Below are 17645 nucleotides of genomic sequence, written 5' to 3'. Positions count from 1 at the left end.
TGAGCACTTTTATTATGTTAAAGAAACTTCAAAGGCTATTGTGTGCCGGTGTATGAATATGAATGATTTTCGAATGAGCTCCGAGCTCCTCATTTTTCGGCAACCCCTAGATAAGAGGATTGACGTAAGATTTCCAATAGAAAATCTTATAGACACAAATGTGTATCTACCTATTATAATTATAATACTACTCATGGCTTATAAATTATATGCTTTAAAATATAATTACTACATAGAGAAGAGCCAGTGAACAAATTTGTCAAACTTTTTCGTTGCATAGTGTAACAATCTACTCTCTCCAACAGGGTTCGATAAGCCGCGCTCTGGGCGCTCTCAAGTCGAAGCACGAGCGCTCCTCCCCGAGCTCAAGCGACAGTTCGAGCGTGCTGAGCTTCCCGACTCACTCGCACTACGCGTACTCACCTCCCATTGGTGCGCGTACGCTGTCCGCCATGAGCGTGACGTACGCGCCGCCAGTAGAGTACGAGCCGATATACACACCACTGAGTCTGTACTCGCACTCAACGCAGTCGACGAGAGATAGCGGGACGAGACTCAACGATATACACGAGACGGGCATCACGCACAGGTAGGTGCGCAGCAATAGTCTGCGATCATGAAAAAAATTACGTCCGCGCTGTTACACACCGCGGCGCTATTACTGGAATTGCAATTTTTCACTCGATTCGAAATAATACTCGACGCGAGCGGTGCGATTCGGACCGTTGTGTCTAAATAAACACACTAGGCCGAAGTCACACATACAATATACGGACGGAACGCGACAGAATAATGTGTCATCGGTAATTTAAAATACATTGCGGGCGTAATCATGCGGAATTTCCGCCGCGTAACTTCGGCCTAGTGTGTTTAGACACTAATTCACGATGCCACGTTTTTAGCAAATAGCAAAGCAATAACATGTACCATGCTGTGACATCAAAATTAGCATTTTAATGAAATTAATAGGAAAATAGCATTAATTTATTTGGTAGTGTATCAATAGTGGTTCTAAAGCGCGAATTCAAACTTGCAACAGCATTAAAGGCACTATTGAATTTATAGGTAGCCTTCCATGAAATTTACCTCAGAAACCAGATATTTATTATGTTATTTTGAAAAATATCGCAAGCACACGAGTACTAAAAGGCCTATAAAATCAAATTTTCCTACCTACACAAACATCGATATACGAAGTTAATTTACTCGGTCATTTTGCCGTCTAGTCTGCGTTATTCTAGTCCCTACATAAAGGGAACGTCCGATAGGCCGGAGATCAAACCGTCTGGAGTTAATACACCGTGAAGCCTGCACTGTTTGCGATACTAGAATACTACGCATATATCTTCGTTTCCTTTTAGCATTAGCTATATACTTTATACTTGAAATAAGCACTATCAAAACAAAATGATAGTAATTTATCAAATAAAATGTTAAGCTTAAAAATATAAAGCACTTACGCACTTACGTGCTAACACTAGTTGGGTTCAATTTATTTATTCAATTTCTCAAATTTTATCCACAAAAGAAGAGAAACAGAGGACATACGATTAACTTTTTACTATTAAAAAATTCTATAAACATTATTGTTATTAGATTATGTTTTGTGCTTGTCTGATATGTTATGAAAATGTCTTATTAGACACCACTATAAATAAATAAATAAAAATAACTTTATTAAACATGTGAAAGGGACAGAACACAGCCAGAGCTAAATAACAATAAAACAAGGAATTCAAGTAAATTGACATGACGCATACAACATTTAAGTACCTACTTAAAATTAAACTCGGTTATAGCTGTGCAATGCACAGTGCACACACCACATGTTTAAAGGGGTAATCCACTCAGGCATCGACCGCGGCAAGCCGTGGTGCCTGATCTTCCGTGGCCCCCTGTCAGTCTGTGATCCTACAAACGGCACTCTCTTATAACTTATAAGTATATCTTGTAAACATAACAATAAACACATACATGAAATATAAACACTGGACAAATATTTATTATAAACTGTTAGGTTAGGGTGCGTTTCCATCAGATCTCCTTTGAGATGAAATATGAGGAATATGTTTTCAAAACCAATAGAATCGCTTCGTTTGCCTAGCCTCGCTAAGCGCAGCGATTTTATTGGATCACAGCCTAAATGTATATATACATTAGTTAACTTTATTGTAGATACGGTCAAAAGGCTGACCAGGCGCACCGCGTGAGTTCCCCGCTGCCGGTCAAGACAGAGGAGGCGGTGGGCAGGCGTCGACACCGACGAGTCAAGAGCATTGGTGACATCAACGCCTCTGCCAAGAGCTCGGTGTAGAACACAGATAAATAAACATTAGGGATTGTAAGACCGCTGCCTCGAATTTTGCGGACAGCGGAGCGATAAACGCCTCCGCTAAAAGCTCGGCATAAACTACAGATAAATAAATATTTTGCATTCAAAACCGCTACATCGATCCGTCGAACGCTCCGCTCACACTCTGCTCTGAGCGATAGCGGAGGGTTTGACGTCTCCACCAAGAGCTCGGTTAAAACCACAAACTATAGGGTAAGACTGCTGCCTTAAATGACACTGAGAGCGGGGCAGCTACGTATCTTCCGAAAGCAACGCAGTAGGCGTTTTTCGGCTGTCTGTCAGTGTATTACGAAAAAAAGTCTGTTGTATTGCTGTCACAAGCCTCCTAATCCGGGGGCATCAAGGTCCCACTCCTCTGCCGCGATTTACAACGGGTTCATGAGTATATAAAATCGTCCCCGCTGTACGCATGATTCGATGCAGAGGCCTTAGAGCAGGTGGGGTATTCACAATTCCCGTTCGACTCTTATTCGGAAACTTTCAACGTAACGTAAAAGTGAAGTTGTTCAACACGTAGCAATAAAATAATGTGTGGTAAGTTTTCAAGTCGGAAATTGTGACCCCACCAAAGACATAGCCTATAAAGATGGTGATGCCCGGTTAATTTGCAATGTGTCAGATTACAGATATAATTGACGCACAACGTGCGCTGGTGTACGCTCATTTTTAACTTATTCCGCGATTAACATTCGTATTACGAATAGTATTCAAATCTGCAATTCAATTAAATTCAAGTCATTCGATAGTACGAGCGTGCCAATGCATTGCTCAATAGCTTGGCATATCCTCGACGTAACGATGCCATCGTTATGAGGAAAACGAAAATTCTGTGAGCATATTCAGTATTTGGACTAAGGGCAGTCGTCATCTCTTCAGTGCTCTGAGAACAAAGTTTGACAGCCACAGTTTTGACACTTGTGAAATATTACGACACTTTGAGAGCCTCTGAAATTGGAATTACGGTTGTGAGTGACAGCCGCTTTGTTTAGATTTATCTGCGAGTATTTTATAGATAACGTTTGGGGGCTGGGACAAGTGTAAAGATACAGCGTTACTGTTCCGTTTTGAAACTTACGATTTTATACGCCCATTTTTTACATTCCACTTTTAATTACTCTCAAGAAGACAACTTAGTATAGTAATTTGTTATACAATATTTTTTACTTTTGAGGGCTTTTATCTAAAGCATTAATCGAAAACCATAATCGACTATTGTTTTAAAATGGAGCAGCCCGCAAACTTAATCGAATTATGTCTACTACAATAATTTTATATGAATGTATTCTTTCTGCATGAGACGTTTCCCAAAATCCATATTTTTACTAAGAGTTAAATGTCTGTAATATGTGTAAACTAAGAGAATTAAATACAGAATCGTATTTTATTAGTAGTCAGAAGGTAGCTGTAAAAAGGAGCTTATTCGAATTTCGAACATTTGAAGTTGTACAGCTAACTTCAGACCAATCGATGTATTAGATAATATTGTAATTTGCCGTAAGGAATTATTTTATTTATGTAGCTAAATAAGATTATTCTGTGTGGAATGGAACACAATAATGATATAATAGATTCCTCGTAATTTGAAAATTCTTCCTATGCCGGATAAATTTGAAAGTCAAAGGGATTAAAAGTTCACGACGCCCGCGCCACAGGAAATGAATCGCTTGTCGATCGTCACTTGGACCATACAGTAGCTAAGTATATTTAATAATAATATTATACCTTCTACTGGGTTTTATGGTTTCACACAATATTAGATAGTTTTAGAATTATTTTTCCTGTGTCTAAAACTTAGAACATAAACTCTTTGCCTTTCTTCTTTAACCAGCATCAGCGAGTTGTCTTAAAGAAGGTTGTATCTCATTTAAAATTAGAAAACATACATTATATTTTAGAATATCATCTAATATTGATAATTTAATGAAGTTAAATGGATTAAAGTTTCTAGTAGGCATATAATAAGTCATTCAAATACCCACTAATCAGAAAACGCAACAAAAATGTTAATAGTAGCAGCTGTAGTCTAGAAAAGTACGGACAAGGAAATATTTGAACTATCAATAAAACTTATTTATGATAATGTTTACTAACTGTAACTGCCGCATTTAGAGAAATTTATTGACGATTTAACTTCAATTTAATGTTTGTTTGACAGATATAATGTCTAAGACTTACGTCAAAAACTTCTTTTTTAAGGTGCCCATACACGGGACAATTTGTCGTTTCGATTGATCGTCAAGAAAATCGTCCAATCGATCTTTTGACGTAAAATCGTTTGCGATATTGCTACACACGTACAATTTGTCGTTCGATTTTAACATCGAGGAGATAAATCGGTACGATAATTATCCCGTGTATGGCCACCTTTAAACAGTTAAGTAATTACTATTTGTCTCCGAGTTCGGCAGTAATAGATACGAAATTAAAAACTCTATTTTTATTATTCTTCTCTTTTTTTTTAAATGCTCTTACACAAGCATGCAGGACGGAATAAAAATTCCGATTAGAGCCCAAATCGCTATATTATCCTTTGGTTCATTAAATTATCAATTTTTACAATATATTTACGTAATATCCAACAGCATATCAAGATTATAACGATTAGAAAAATTAATCCGACTGATATATTACTAAAATATACTTCCCTTTAATTGCTGAAATATTTTACAGGTAATTTATAATATTTTGAATGTTTTTTGAAATATTATGGTAACTTTTAACATCGCTGTACAATGCTGATACTGTGATATTATGTACTCACACGATTTTGATATAAAACTTAGCAAAATATTGAACGAGCTTGACACTATTCAATGTTACTTTGTTTTTCTCAGTTTTCATTTGTTTCGTTACGTAATTTTAGTTTAGACCAAATACTTTAATTTGTTTCAATGTGATAATTTTGAGTTACCAAAAAATTTTATATTTTGACCTTGATAAAATAAAACTTATGTAAAAATGAATGTGTTTCATTTGGCTTCATCGTGACATACTTTTTACCGTTACCCAGAGTATTTTATAATAGCTATACCTCTCAGTAATAGTTAGGACTTAGAAGTTAGACCTACATTCATTGATCATATTCATAATTCATTACTAAGTTACAGACTCTAACCTATTATACTAACAAATAGTTGTATATAATCGTCTTAGAATATTACATTTACTATTCCGAGCTAGACGTTGGTACCTAGACAGGAACAGACATTTCGCTTTCAAAGAGGATTTAATTAATGTCGTTAGGCCTTCTAATCGTGAGCTAAGCTGGTCTACGAGGGGATGAAATGTAGCTCCAACTTGTTCTTATAAACGTTCGTAGGGTTGTCTAATTAGCTTAATAGCTATGTCCACATTATGCAATTTCATCTTCAATTTTCGTCATCTTCTTTTTATTCAACTTTCGTTTGGCATATTCAATAATTGAATGCGTCAAAATCCAGAATGCGTTGAAAGAAAAGTGTCATAGCAAGCGCTACGATTTCAACGCGCGTCACGGGCATGCCTCACGTTCGCTGGTGACTGCGCTATAACGCATGCCCTTGATGAACAAAAAAAGGCCCAGTGTGGACAAAGCTAATGTATGATAGAATATGTGTGATGATTAGTTCAAACGCCTCTGTGGTTCAGTGGTTTTGAGCGTGGTTTGATTCGGAAGTTGTGGGTTCGATTCCTTTGTTAGAAAAGCATAACTACAAAGCTTAGGCACACTTGTAACCTAATTGTCTGACTGAAAGAAAAATCTATGCGTCGGATAGGCATATAAAAAGATGTTCCGTCCCGATCTCGTGTCGGTCGCCCAGTGGATTCTCTTAAAATAGCTCTGTACATTTGGTCTGTCTGGAGTGGTTTCTATAAAACGCCACAATCTCAGACTTCCAAAACGATTATCTAATTTGAATTTCAATTAAATTTTAGTAAACCACAAATACCACAACTTGTGAAAATAGTTAACTTTGCCAACCCTAAACAAGTAAGTGTCATTCACTCGAATAGTTTAATGGCAGTATAAACATAAAACCCATGTTTATTAGAGCTGTTAATGTTTTAAAATGGCATTTCAACTATAATATTATATGATTATTGTATAACAAAACAATGGATTTATGTTTTTGAACATGAAGTTTCTAAGCAACGAGTCATAAAATATCCAATTAATCCAATAATAACATCCATCTGGTTGTAATTATAATAATAACGATAATAATTATTGAATGAATGAATGAATATGCTTTATTGTGCTCAAAATATTATACAAAACATGAAATAAAGGAAATTCACAATAACACGGCATGAGCACAAAGGCGGCTTTATCGCTGTAAAGCGATTTCTTCCAAGCAACCTCTGGCGCATGGAGACAAATTACAACACAGTGCAGCTTGAGTTGGAATAAGACAGAACTAGAAATTAAATTAGGCTTATCATACATCTTAATTACCTAGGAACAATCTTACACTAAATCCTATTCTAAAAATATGTTACGATAAAATACTATATTACTATATTATTATTATCTTTCAAGCATAATAATTAGTATAACGCCAAAAACATTTCTTGTAAAATGTTGCCGAGACGATTACACAAGGCTTAGGCTGTGAAAAAGATAGAGTCAAGCTTCGGAATCTACAAGGCCTAGCTCTACTGACCCTTACTTAAAAAAAATTACATACCAGTAAAATATATAGTGTGTTGTGTAAATACCGTTATCATTAAAACCATCAAATGAGCCCGTAAAAATGAACAACTTTTTCTATGAGAACAATGCTGGGTACTAAAAAAAATGCCGACTTTATACGGATTCCCGGATCGGCAATTCATTCTCATTGTTCTCATAGAAAAAGATGTTCATTTTGACGGGCTCATTTGATGGTTTCAAGGATAACGGTGTTTACACTAACATCTTGTATTACGGCTTCGCCGTTTCACTATGACAGTCGCGGAGGTGATGCGAATATTTAGTTTCTGATCTGAAGTTATAGTATCGAAACAGTCGAGCCACGCATAATATTTACTGTTATGTAGAATTTGTTTAAGTTAGGGTAAGTAGAGTTAGGTTGTGTAGATTCAGAAGCTTACTCTACATGAGATCTCATAATATCTTTTTCACAAGGTTAAACCTTACCGTGAGTTGGTTCTTGTAAGTACTTATTAATAGGTTTTTTAGTTCTTATGTCGTAATTCAAAAAATTGGTAAAATATAATATTCTCATATAAACCTCCACCCTCCGATTTTAGGGGATGGGGGTCGAAAGTTTCTAAATTTTTTTGTTGGTTGTATACTAAACTTAGATTACAATTTACATACCAAATTTCAGCTTTCTAGCACTTCAGGAAGTAGCCAAACATTTTGATGATCATCAGTGTGTCAGTGACAAAATTGGTGCATTTTAGATATCAATAAAATCTAAAGTATTTAAACTATTCTATTGAGACATTGTATGTTTAATTATAGGTCTACCAGGTGGCAAATTTGGATGACAGATTTTCAAAAAATATCCTTGATCTTTGGATAATTTTTTATACTTACATGTTTCGCACTCAGAATCAGGCGCTATATAAGGAAAAAAAAAGGATCAAAATGTTTTATTCTAACTACCCCTGTATTGCTAGAGTCAATTTCTTTTCTCACTTTTTGCCATCAGATTCTGGTAGACCTATAGTCTTTTTTTTATTAATTTATTTAAGGTCGCTTTTTCTATAGACGAAATACTTCGGGAAAAGGTAGGTAGTGCCGTTGCGCTTCGTTTGGCTCGTCTCGGCGGGTGCACTACTGTGCACCCATATTATGTTATGTAAATATATCATTACGATGTTGCCCGCAACTTCCTTGCGATTTTCTTTTTCGCGCTGTAACCATCAATTAAAAAAATATGTTTCTTGTGGTGCCTTTCCCTGAACTCAGTATCTTCGTACTTAATTGATCAATGGTTTAAGCTTGAAGAGATAATAAATGGCATTAAATAGACAGGCGAACAAGCACAATAATTTTGCTTATTATATAAAAGTATTGTTGGTAGGTGGCTAGTAAATAGGTTTATTTCGATTCATATAAACAATATAATTTAGGTACCTAATGAAATAGTCCCAACAACGTGACGTATAACACAACGTGACGTGAGGCTCATCACACCCTCTATTATATCACATCATATTAATTTCCGTTCCAGTCTCCAGAAAAACTCGTATCGTGTTTGTATTAAGAACATGTTTCAATCTGTCGCAGGAAATAATATATATATAAGTATATATATACAGGGTGTAACAAAAATAAGTGATAATACTTTAGGGTGTGTACGTGTTCCTTGTAGAGAGTTCACTGTGAAAGTAGCAGAGCTGAAAGACCAAAATTTTTTTTCACTTTTGTATGGGGAAACTCGTGACGCTCGGGCCCTTGCCCATACAAAAGTGAAAAATTTTTTTCGTCTTTCATAGCTGCAACTTTCACAGTGAACTCTCTACAAGGAACACGTATAGGCCCTAAAGTATTATCACTTATTTTTGTTACACACTGTATATATATATATATATATATATATATATATATATATATATATATATATATATATATATATATATATATATATATATATATATATATATATATATATATATATATATATATATATATATATATATATATATATATATATATATATATATATATATATATATATTTACTAGCCACCTACCAACAATACTTTTATATAATAAGCAAAATTATTGTGCTTGTTCGCCTGTCTATTTAATGCCATTTATTATCTCTTCAAGCTTAAACCATTGATCAATTAAGTACGAAGATACTGAGTTCAGGGAAAGGCACCACAAGAAACATATTTTTTTAATTGATGGTTACAGCGCGAAAAAGAAAATCGCAAGGAAGTTGCGGGCAACATCGTAATGATATATTTACATAACATAATATGGGTGCACAGTAGTGCACCCGCCGAGACGAGCCAAACGAAGCGCAACGGCACTACCTACCTTTTCCCGAAGTATTTCGTCTATAGAAAAAGCGACCTTAAATAAATTAATAAAAAAAAGACTATAGGTCTACCAGAATCTAATTCTTGCTGATGAGACCAATTAAATATTGCATCCTTTTTCAATAGAGATGTCAAAGGTTTTGTGAGTTGTGAAAAGTTATTTATAAAACGTCGATAGTATCCGACTAAGCCTAGGAAGGATTTTATATCCTTTGGATTTTTAGGAGTTGGAAATTGAGTTACGGCCTTGATTTTTATCTGGATTTGGACAGACACCTTTGTCTATGATTATGTGACCTAAATAAGCAACTTCGCGCCTGAGAAACTCACACTTATCTGGTTGTAATGTTAAGTTAAATTTTCTTAAACGATCAAAGACTAATTTTAGTTTTGAAATATGACTCTGAAGGTCGTGACTATAAATAATAGTATCATCTAAATATATATATGCATGCAACCCCTGGAGACCTGAGAGAACCGTATTCATCAGTCTCTGAAATGTAGCCGGGGCGTTTTTTAGCCCAAAAGGCATTCTAGTGAATTCGTAGTGTCCAGAGACACTCGAATTTGTATTTATAGTGAATCCTGTTTTCGGGGCGTCTTTCGAACTCATTTTAACCTGGTGGAACCCACTAGACAAATCGAGAGTGCTGAAATATTTACAATGTCCTAATTGATCTAAAATATCTGTGATGAGAGGTAGCGGATAACTTTCTGATACAGTGACGTCATTTAACTTACGATAATCTATTACTATTCGCCACTTCTTTTTACCTGAAGCGTCCATTTTCTTAGGAACGACCCATACAGGAGCACTCCAAGGTGAAACAGAAGGACGTATGATATTTTGGTCAAGCATTTTACGAATCTGTGAATCTACCTCTTCCTTATGACATTCTGGGAAACGATATGATTTTACGTGAATAGGAGGCGCGTCTCCTGAATCTATGTTATGTTCGATCGCGCTTGTAAATGTTAGGGGTTCACCTTCCATATGAAAAATATCTGTGTAGTGTGAGCAACATTCCAAAAGACTTTCTTTTTCTTCTTGATTTAAATGTGAGCAGCGAATAAGATCGAGGACTTTTTGGACTCTATCAGAACTAGAATAAGAAATAGAATTTACGGATTGAGACGGAATATTACACGAAGAATTTTCTTGTTCAAAAGGGCTTAATTCTACGGAATAATCTTTTATTTCGACAGCTGAGTCGGTAGTATTTAAAATTGAGACATTAAATCTTTTATTTGATTTTATAGTGACAATACTATTAGCAAAATAAATACCATCTTTTAAAGTATGGTCTAATAATAAACCTTGATTATTCGGATAACGCTCAGGTGTGTAATTAGATACCGCGCACTCGATGACGGCTTCGGAACGAGCTGGAATTATATAAGTTGGTTGGACATAGTTCATATCCATGGTTTTCCCGCAAATATTAATTGTTTTAGAATCGTAGTTAATGTTGGCTTTAAAATGACCGAGAAAATCACTACCAATTATACCGTCATATTCTAAACTTACATCATCATTAAATATATGAAATTTATAATTATAAATATTATTAGATAAGTAGAAATTAATTTGAGATGTACCTAGAGACTCAGAGCATTGCTCGATATTATTTATTCCTTTTATTTTAATGATTTCGCGAGACAAAGTGTATTTATTATTTAAACTAGATTTTTTAATTAGACTTATACTTGCGCCTATTAAATTATTAAAAATATAAATGTAAAAAAAAATAGTAAAATGAAACATTTTTATTTTTTTAAATTCATTATTTATTTCATTAAGAGTCTTATAATTTACCCTAATTATTATTTTATTAAATTTAAACTCTTTCCAACTTTGTACACAAATAATATAACAATCAAACATCAAACATTTAAATAAATCGATTACTTATTTACTTATATTATATATTATAATTATAAGTTATAAGTATTATATAAACTTAAAACACAGCAACAAGTATCTAAATTAATAGAAAATATCAGTAAAGTACAATACTTATCTTATTTCTATGGTTGCTCCTGTCTCTCGACACAAACTAAACTTTTTCACTATTGACTCTCGTTTTTATACTATCCAAACGGATATTAACAGTTAACAGTCTTAATATTAAATAATTTCAGAATCAATAAAATATTTCCGGTATACTACCGGAAATATTTTATTCCGGAAGTATTTTTAACAATACTATAAAAACTAGTAAATATATCAGTAAAATATAAAAATATTTTATAATAATAATCTGATTTTATGTATATTAAAATAAATTATTAAAATAATAATTTACTTTAATAAAACATTAATCAGACTAGCGGAAATATTTTATACCGGAAGTATTTAAAAAACAATTTGTAAAACCTGGTAGAAAAATGACCAGCCTAGTGAAATAATGTCACTTTAGATTTAAATTTAATTAAACTAATTAAAATTATTATTCTTTACATTTACATTTAAATTTGTAACTAAATATTATTTCCGCTAACCTTTAAAATATGGTTTTAGTAGATAAATGTATTTATCGTATTATTATTATTTAACACGGCCATACTGACTTGTACTTCGTTCTCTGAAGTACATTCTTTGTGTTAACTTTTACTAAACTTAGATTCAACTAAAGACTTAAGTATAATATGTACATTGTACTTCATACATTGCTACTATCCTACTTTTCACATTAAGTGGACATAGCAACGATCAGTCTAATGATCTAACTTCTATAACTAGAGACTTAAGTATAATATGTACATCATACATTGCTACTGTCCTACTTTTCACATCAAGTGGACATAGCAACGATCAGTGATCTAACTTCTATTTCCTCAACTCAACTCCGATTCAACTAGAGACTTAAGTATAATATGTACATCATACATTGCTACTGTCCTACTTTTCACATCAAGTGGACATAGCAACGGTCAGTGATCTAACTTCAATTTCCTGGCTCCACACCTGCTGCACATGAGACGAGCCTAAAGCAGAGCACTGACTTTCAGCAGTTACCAACAATTATTGTATAACACTTTTATATGTTATTAACCATATTAACCCTTATTTTCAATTGTTACATCAAAATAGTTCACATAATATAACATTCATTTTATTTACAATCTGTGTCTTATATCATTAAGAACACACAAAAGAAATCGTAAAATTCTTACAAAAGTTATAATTTTTATTTCACACAATATTATCATGATCAGTCCATTCTCCCGGCCATAATCTCAATTTATCTTTAGCTACTGCAGTTATCGCTCTTAATCTACCTGTTCCCCGTAAGGCGTAGATATCATTTGGAAGAAGAGCAGTTATTTCATAAGGACCTATATATTTTTTTAAACGGGCTTTGGCCCACCACACATTCCCACCACTGCATCTCCTGTGTCACCAGGATCGACAGCGGCATCCAACCACGAAAAACCCTTTGATATTATGATCTCAGGGAGCCCGAGGGACATGCTAAAGCTGTCTTGGGACCCGCAACGAAATTAATCAGAAGAAAATAGGAGGAGTAGGAAGAATAATAGGGAACTAGTCTATACTTAGGATAAAGCTTTTCATGTCGTCTGTGATCTTGCCTTACATAATATTATATTATACTACATTGCCTACTTCAAATACCTTCGTATCCCGTCTCACTGAGAATCTAGTTTTAAATTTGTTTGCTTGCTAACAAAGACGCTGGTAAGCTATTCGCGATCAGATCTAACATCTATTTTCGGGTAAATCTAATCGTACCTCGTTTAGTTGGGCTTGGATTGGGGGAAAATTAGCATTACGACCAATACGTAAACGTGACGGGTGTAAATTCTGTAAAATTTTGAATTATTGTGGTATTTATTAATTGTTGGACCTTCCACAATCCGTTCGGCCAATCTGACGAGCCATTACAACAAGTATTTAGCATAATATCCATTACTGTGGAAACGTATTTTTCTACCTGGCAATATTATGATGTTCAGTTGCTAGCTCTCTAAATAAGTTACGGAGTTGGCCAGAACTAAAATTAGTTCCTTTACCAGTTATGACCGTTGATAGGGTTCCAAAAAATATATATATAGACCTCTTTCCGGCAAATAACGAGGATAGAAAATACATGTCTAGGGATCCAACCAGACTCGAATTTAATTTTGTGGCCATAAAAATTTATAATAGCGTACCAAAGAATATCCGAGAGTTATCTTTAAAGGAATTTAAATATACACTTAAATTGTGACTCCTTAGTATTTAAATGAATTCTTTGACTGATTGAATTATTAACCATTTTTATTATTAATATTGAATCGATGAATTTTAACTTGTATTTTAATGTTGATGAATTGTTATAACGTATTGTAAGGTTTTATTATATTATAGATGAATTATATTATTTTAACGAATTATTTGCTTTGATTTATTATGTTATTATTGACTTATTATTAATGATAATTTAATTTAAAGTAATGTACAATTAATAAGTTTCACACACTATTTTAATCCTAGAATGGAAGCATCAATTAGATGAGATAACACAGTTGTATATATACTGCATTCGGTGAATAAACAATTTGATTGATTTGAAAATTTAGTAAAGCCCATCAATTAAAAGCAATATAATGTATATTATGTACCTATCACAAATCTAAGTAGATAGTGTGAAAGGGTATTAGAGTTATCAGTTAGGTGTAAATATCCCTGTTTACTTTAGGACCAGCATGCCCTTTCCGTTCAATACATATCAGGCAATGTTTTAAATATTTTGTGACCAAAGCTGACATCCGGGGAAACCAGAAATGTTCACGAAGTTCATTAATTACTTTATTGTAACCCACATTACAGTTTTCGTCATGAAATAGTTTTTAGCAGATTGTATCTAGATTCTAGACCCTTTTGGTACATAAAATTTTTGCTCATTAGGTTGTACTTGTATTTCACCCATATTTTATTGAAGTGACAAAATAAGTGTGGCACCATGGCAACGTCCATCGCTATCCCGTCGCCCAAACAATGGTCGCCGTCAGTCTCAAGTTGTAATAATTTACTTTTATTAATTCAACAAATGTACTTATCAGTATAAAAAGTAGCCAGTAGCCGATTCTCAGGCTTACTAAAAATGTATATAAAATTTGGTAAAAAAAAAAAAATCGGTAAAACCGTTTCGGAGGCTTTCGGAGGACGGTACCTAACTAACATTGTGACACGAGAATTTTATTGCGTAAATAGCATTGATCTTTATCAATTTCGTCGGATTCAACTCTTAATTTTGAATCGTTTTGTTGGGCAATTTCTAACCAAGACTGAGGTTCTTCAATAAGATTTGTCGAATATGACAGTTCAGAGAAATCGTGAGGTGATATTTCTATGTTAACACTAACAGTATTAGAATCATTTACTGGATTACGGCTGAGAAAAACAACATGTCTTATGTATTAACCCTTTTTATAAATAACTAGAATAGATGTTCCGGTGAACTTCGTGTCACTTATAAACCTTCCCTAAACTTCCACGATCATTTTAAGACTAAAATTAGCCAAATCGGTCCAGCCGTTATCGAGTTATAGCGATACTAACACAATTGTAAATCTATTTTATACAACGGTAGTAATTTAGTGCCTATTAGATTTATACACTAAAACGTTTTAAAGCATTAAATGTCGCCAAAGTTTGTAATTCATAGAACAATATTATGTACTTTGATTCAGCGGGAGACGTCCTTTTGCTGAAATAGGCAACGACAGTTTTGACATTATATAGTATAGCTCCGTATTCTGACTTACGTCAGTGTAAAGTTCTGTAGATAATTTTGGGTCATATATAGTTAATAATGGCTTAGATGATAAATGTTTTACGACGTAATTTCTAGCTAAATCCTGTTCGGTGCCCACTCCCATTATTTTTTTTTTTTTGTGAATTTAGTTATTGGTGCCGTTCGGGGCGCAAAATTTGGAACAAACTCTCTGAAATAACTTGTGAGGACCATATGATAAACTGCCGTACTTCCCTGGTATTGCTGGGGATAAGTGAATTAATTAAAGTCTTCTTTTGCCTCACTACACACACACACACACTTTTCATGTTGGTACGAAATTTCTCCCAAGTCCTGCCCAGAACTCGAAGTACGTCTGACCAGATCCATTCAGGGCCTTACCGGCTTTAGCTGCTGTCTTGATCCTGCTTCAGTTGAAATCCACCCGAAGACTCTCGATGCTGTCACACCAACGCTTTGCACCACTGTCGCTTGTTTCAGGATCGATTAGTGGCAGAGCAACATCATCATTTTTCTGCTGTGTGGCAGACACGACATCGCGAAATGCTTTGAGGAGATTGGAGACAGTTTCAGCATCCATCCTGCAAAAAAAAAATATATATATTAGCTATCGAAAATTTCATACTTTAAGTTTGATTTATCCCACTTCTGATATTAAATTATTAAAAATATAAATGTAAAAAAAAATAGTAAAATGAAACATTTTTATTTTTTTAAATTCATTATTTATTTCATTAAGAGTCTTATAATTTACCCTAATTATTATTTTATTAAATTTAAACTCTTTCCAACTTTGTACACAAATAATATAACAATCAAACATCAAACATTTAAATAAATCGATTACTTATTTACTTATATTATATATTATAATTATAAGTTATAAGTATTATATAAACTTAAAACACAGCAACAAGTATCTAAATTAATAGAAAATATCAGTAAAGTACAATACTTATCTTATTTCTATGGTTGCTCCTGTCTCTCGACACAAACTAAACTTTTTCACTATTGACTCTCGTTTTTATACTATCCAAACGGATATTAACAGTTAACAGTCTTAATATTAAATAATTTCAGAATCAATAAAATATTTCCGGTATACTACCGGAAATATTTTATTCCGGAAGTATTTTTAACAATACTATAAAAACTAGTAAATATATCAGTAAAATATAAAAATATTTTATAATAATAATCTGATTTTATGTATATTAAAATAAATTATTAAAATAATAATTTACTTTAATAAAACATTAATCAGACTAGCGGAAATATTTTATACCGGAAGTATTTAAAAAACAATTTGTAAAACCTGGTAGAAAAATGACCAGCCTAGTGAAATAATGTCACTTTAGATTTAAATTTAATTAAACTAATTAAAATTATTATTCTTTACATTTACATTTAAATTTGTAACTAAATATTATTTCCGCTAACCTTTAAAATATGGTTTTAGTAGATAAATGCATTTATCGTATTATTATTATTTAACACGCCCGTATCAATAAGAAAACGTAAATTACGGACAGAAAATTCAGTTTTTAATTCGATATGAGGCAATGATATTTTAGTTATAAATGATTTTATTTCATAAATTGGAGTTTCAGATTGAACTTGATTTTTGTTTTGAGATTGGGCACATATTTGGGACTGGTTACCCGCGGCTCTGCCCGTTGATTTTCGATTTTGGACACATATTTGGGACTGGTTACCCGTGGCTCTGTCCATCGATTTTTTATTTTGGACACATATTTGGGACTGGTTACCCGTGGCTCTGTCCATCGATTTTTGATTTTGGACACATATTTGGGACTGGTTACCCGTGGCTCTGTCCATTAAAATATGATTTTGGACACTACTTTGGGGCTGGTTACCCGTGTCTTGGTCCATTGAAAATTGATTTTGGACACTACTTTGGGGCTGGTTACCCGTGTCTTGGTCCATTGGAAAATGATTTTGGACACTACTTTGGGGCTGGTTACCCGTGTCTTGGTCCATTGATTTTGTATTAAAATAAGTTAATTTATTTTTAGATTTAGTTGGAATTCGCAATGTGCCTAAATTAGTCGGAAAACGGCGGCACTTTTTCGTAATCCGATCATTTAGTTTAAAGAATTGTCGCCGACATTTTCACAAGAAATTTCATAAGGTGTTGGTGACGGTGGCGACGGCGGCTCGTATGTAATATGATGCGCGTTCGCGGACTTATTGTAATTATTAGAATGATTATTATATGAATTACGATTTTCATGATTGTATTTATAAGAATTACGATTTTCATTATTAAATTTCCTTCTATAACAATCTTTAATATCATGACCGTCTTTCTTGCAATATCTACAGAAAGCTTGAGAGCTGGATTGATTATTATTATTTAAATTAAATGATCTCTGACCTTGAAATTTTGAAAAATCACGAGGCGGATAAGATCGCCTATCTTTGTAATTACATTCAGATTCCGTATGCCCTGTCCTTCCACAGGTTTTACACCTAGATTTAGAAATATTAGTTTTATATAAAAGATTTTGTATTTTTTCTTCTTCTAGG

The 17645-nt window shown here is 33.5% G+C and overlaps 1 protein-coding gene across 8 annotated transcripts in view; it reads left to right on the top strand.

The window, feature by feature from the left end:
* LOC121733020 (kazrin) overlaps positions 1-15645 on the top strand; it is a 163890-nt gene extending 148245 nt beyond the window's left edge. For 7 of the 8 annotated variants that reach the window (XM_042123096.1, XM_042123093.1, XM_042123095.1 and 4 more), the window contains exons 19-20: positions 306-589; positions 2176-2972. In XM_042123096.1, coding sequence (XP_041979030.1) covers positions 306-589; positions 2176-2314 — 423 coding nt within the window. In that variant the 3' untranslated portion in view covers positions 2315-2972. Of the gene's footprint in view, positions 1-305; positions 590-2175; positions 2973-15575 lie in introns of those variants that run through there. The other variant, XM_042123097.1, reaches the window with a different exon arrangement.
* Positions 15646-17645: the final 2000 nt, after the last annotated feature.

Source organism: Aricia agestis, chromosome 13 (genome assembly GCF_905147365.1).
Source record: "Aricia agestis chromosome 13, ilAriAges1.1, whole genome shotgun sequence".
Lineage (NCBI taxonomy): Eukaryota > Metazoa > Arthropoda > Insecta > Lepidoptera > Lycaenidae > Aricia > Aricia agestis.
This window is presented reverse-complemented; position numbering and strand designations above follow the sequence as displayed.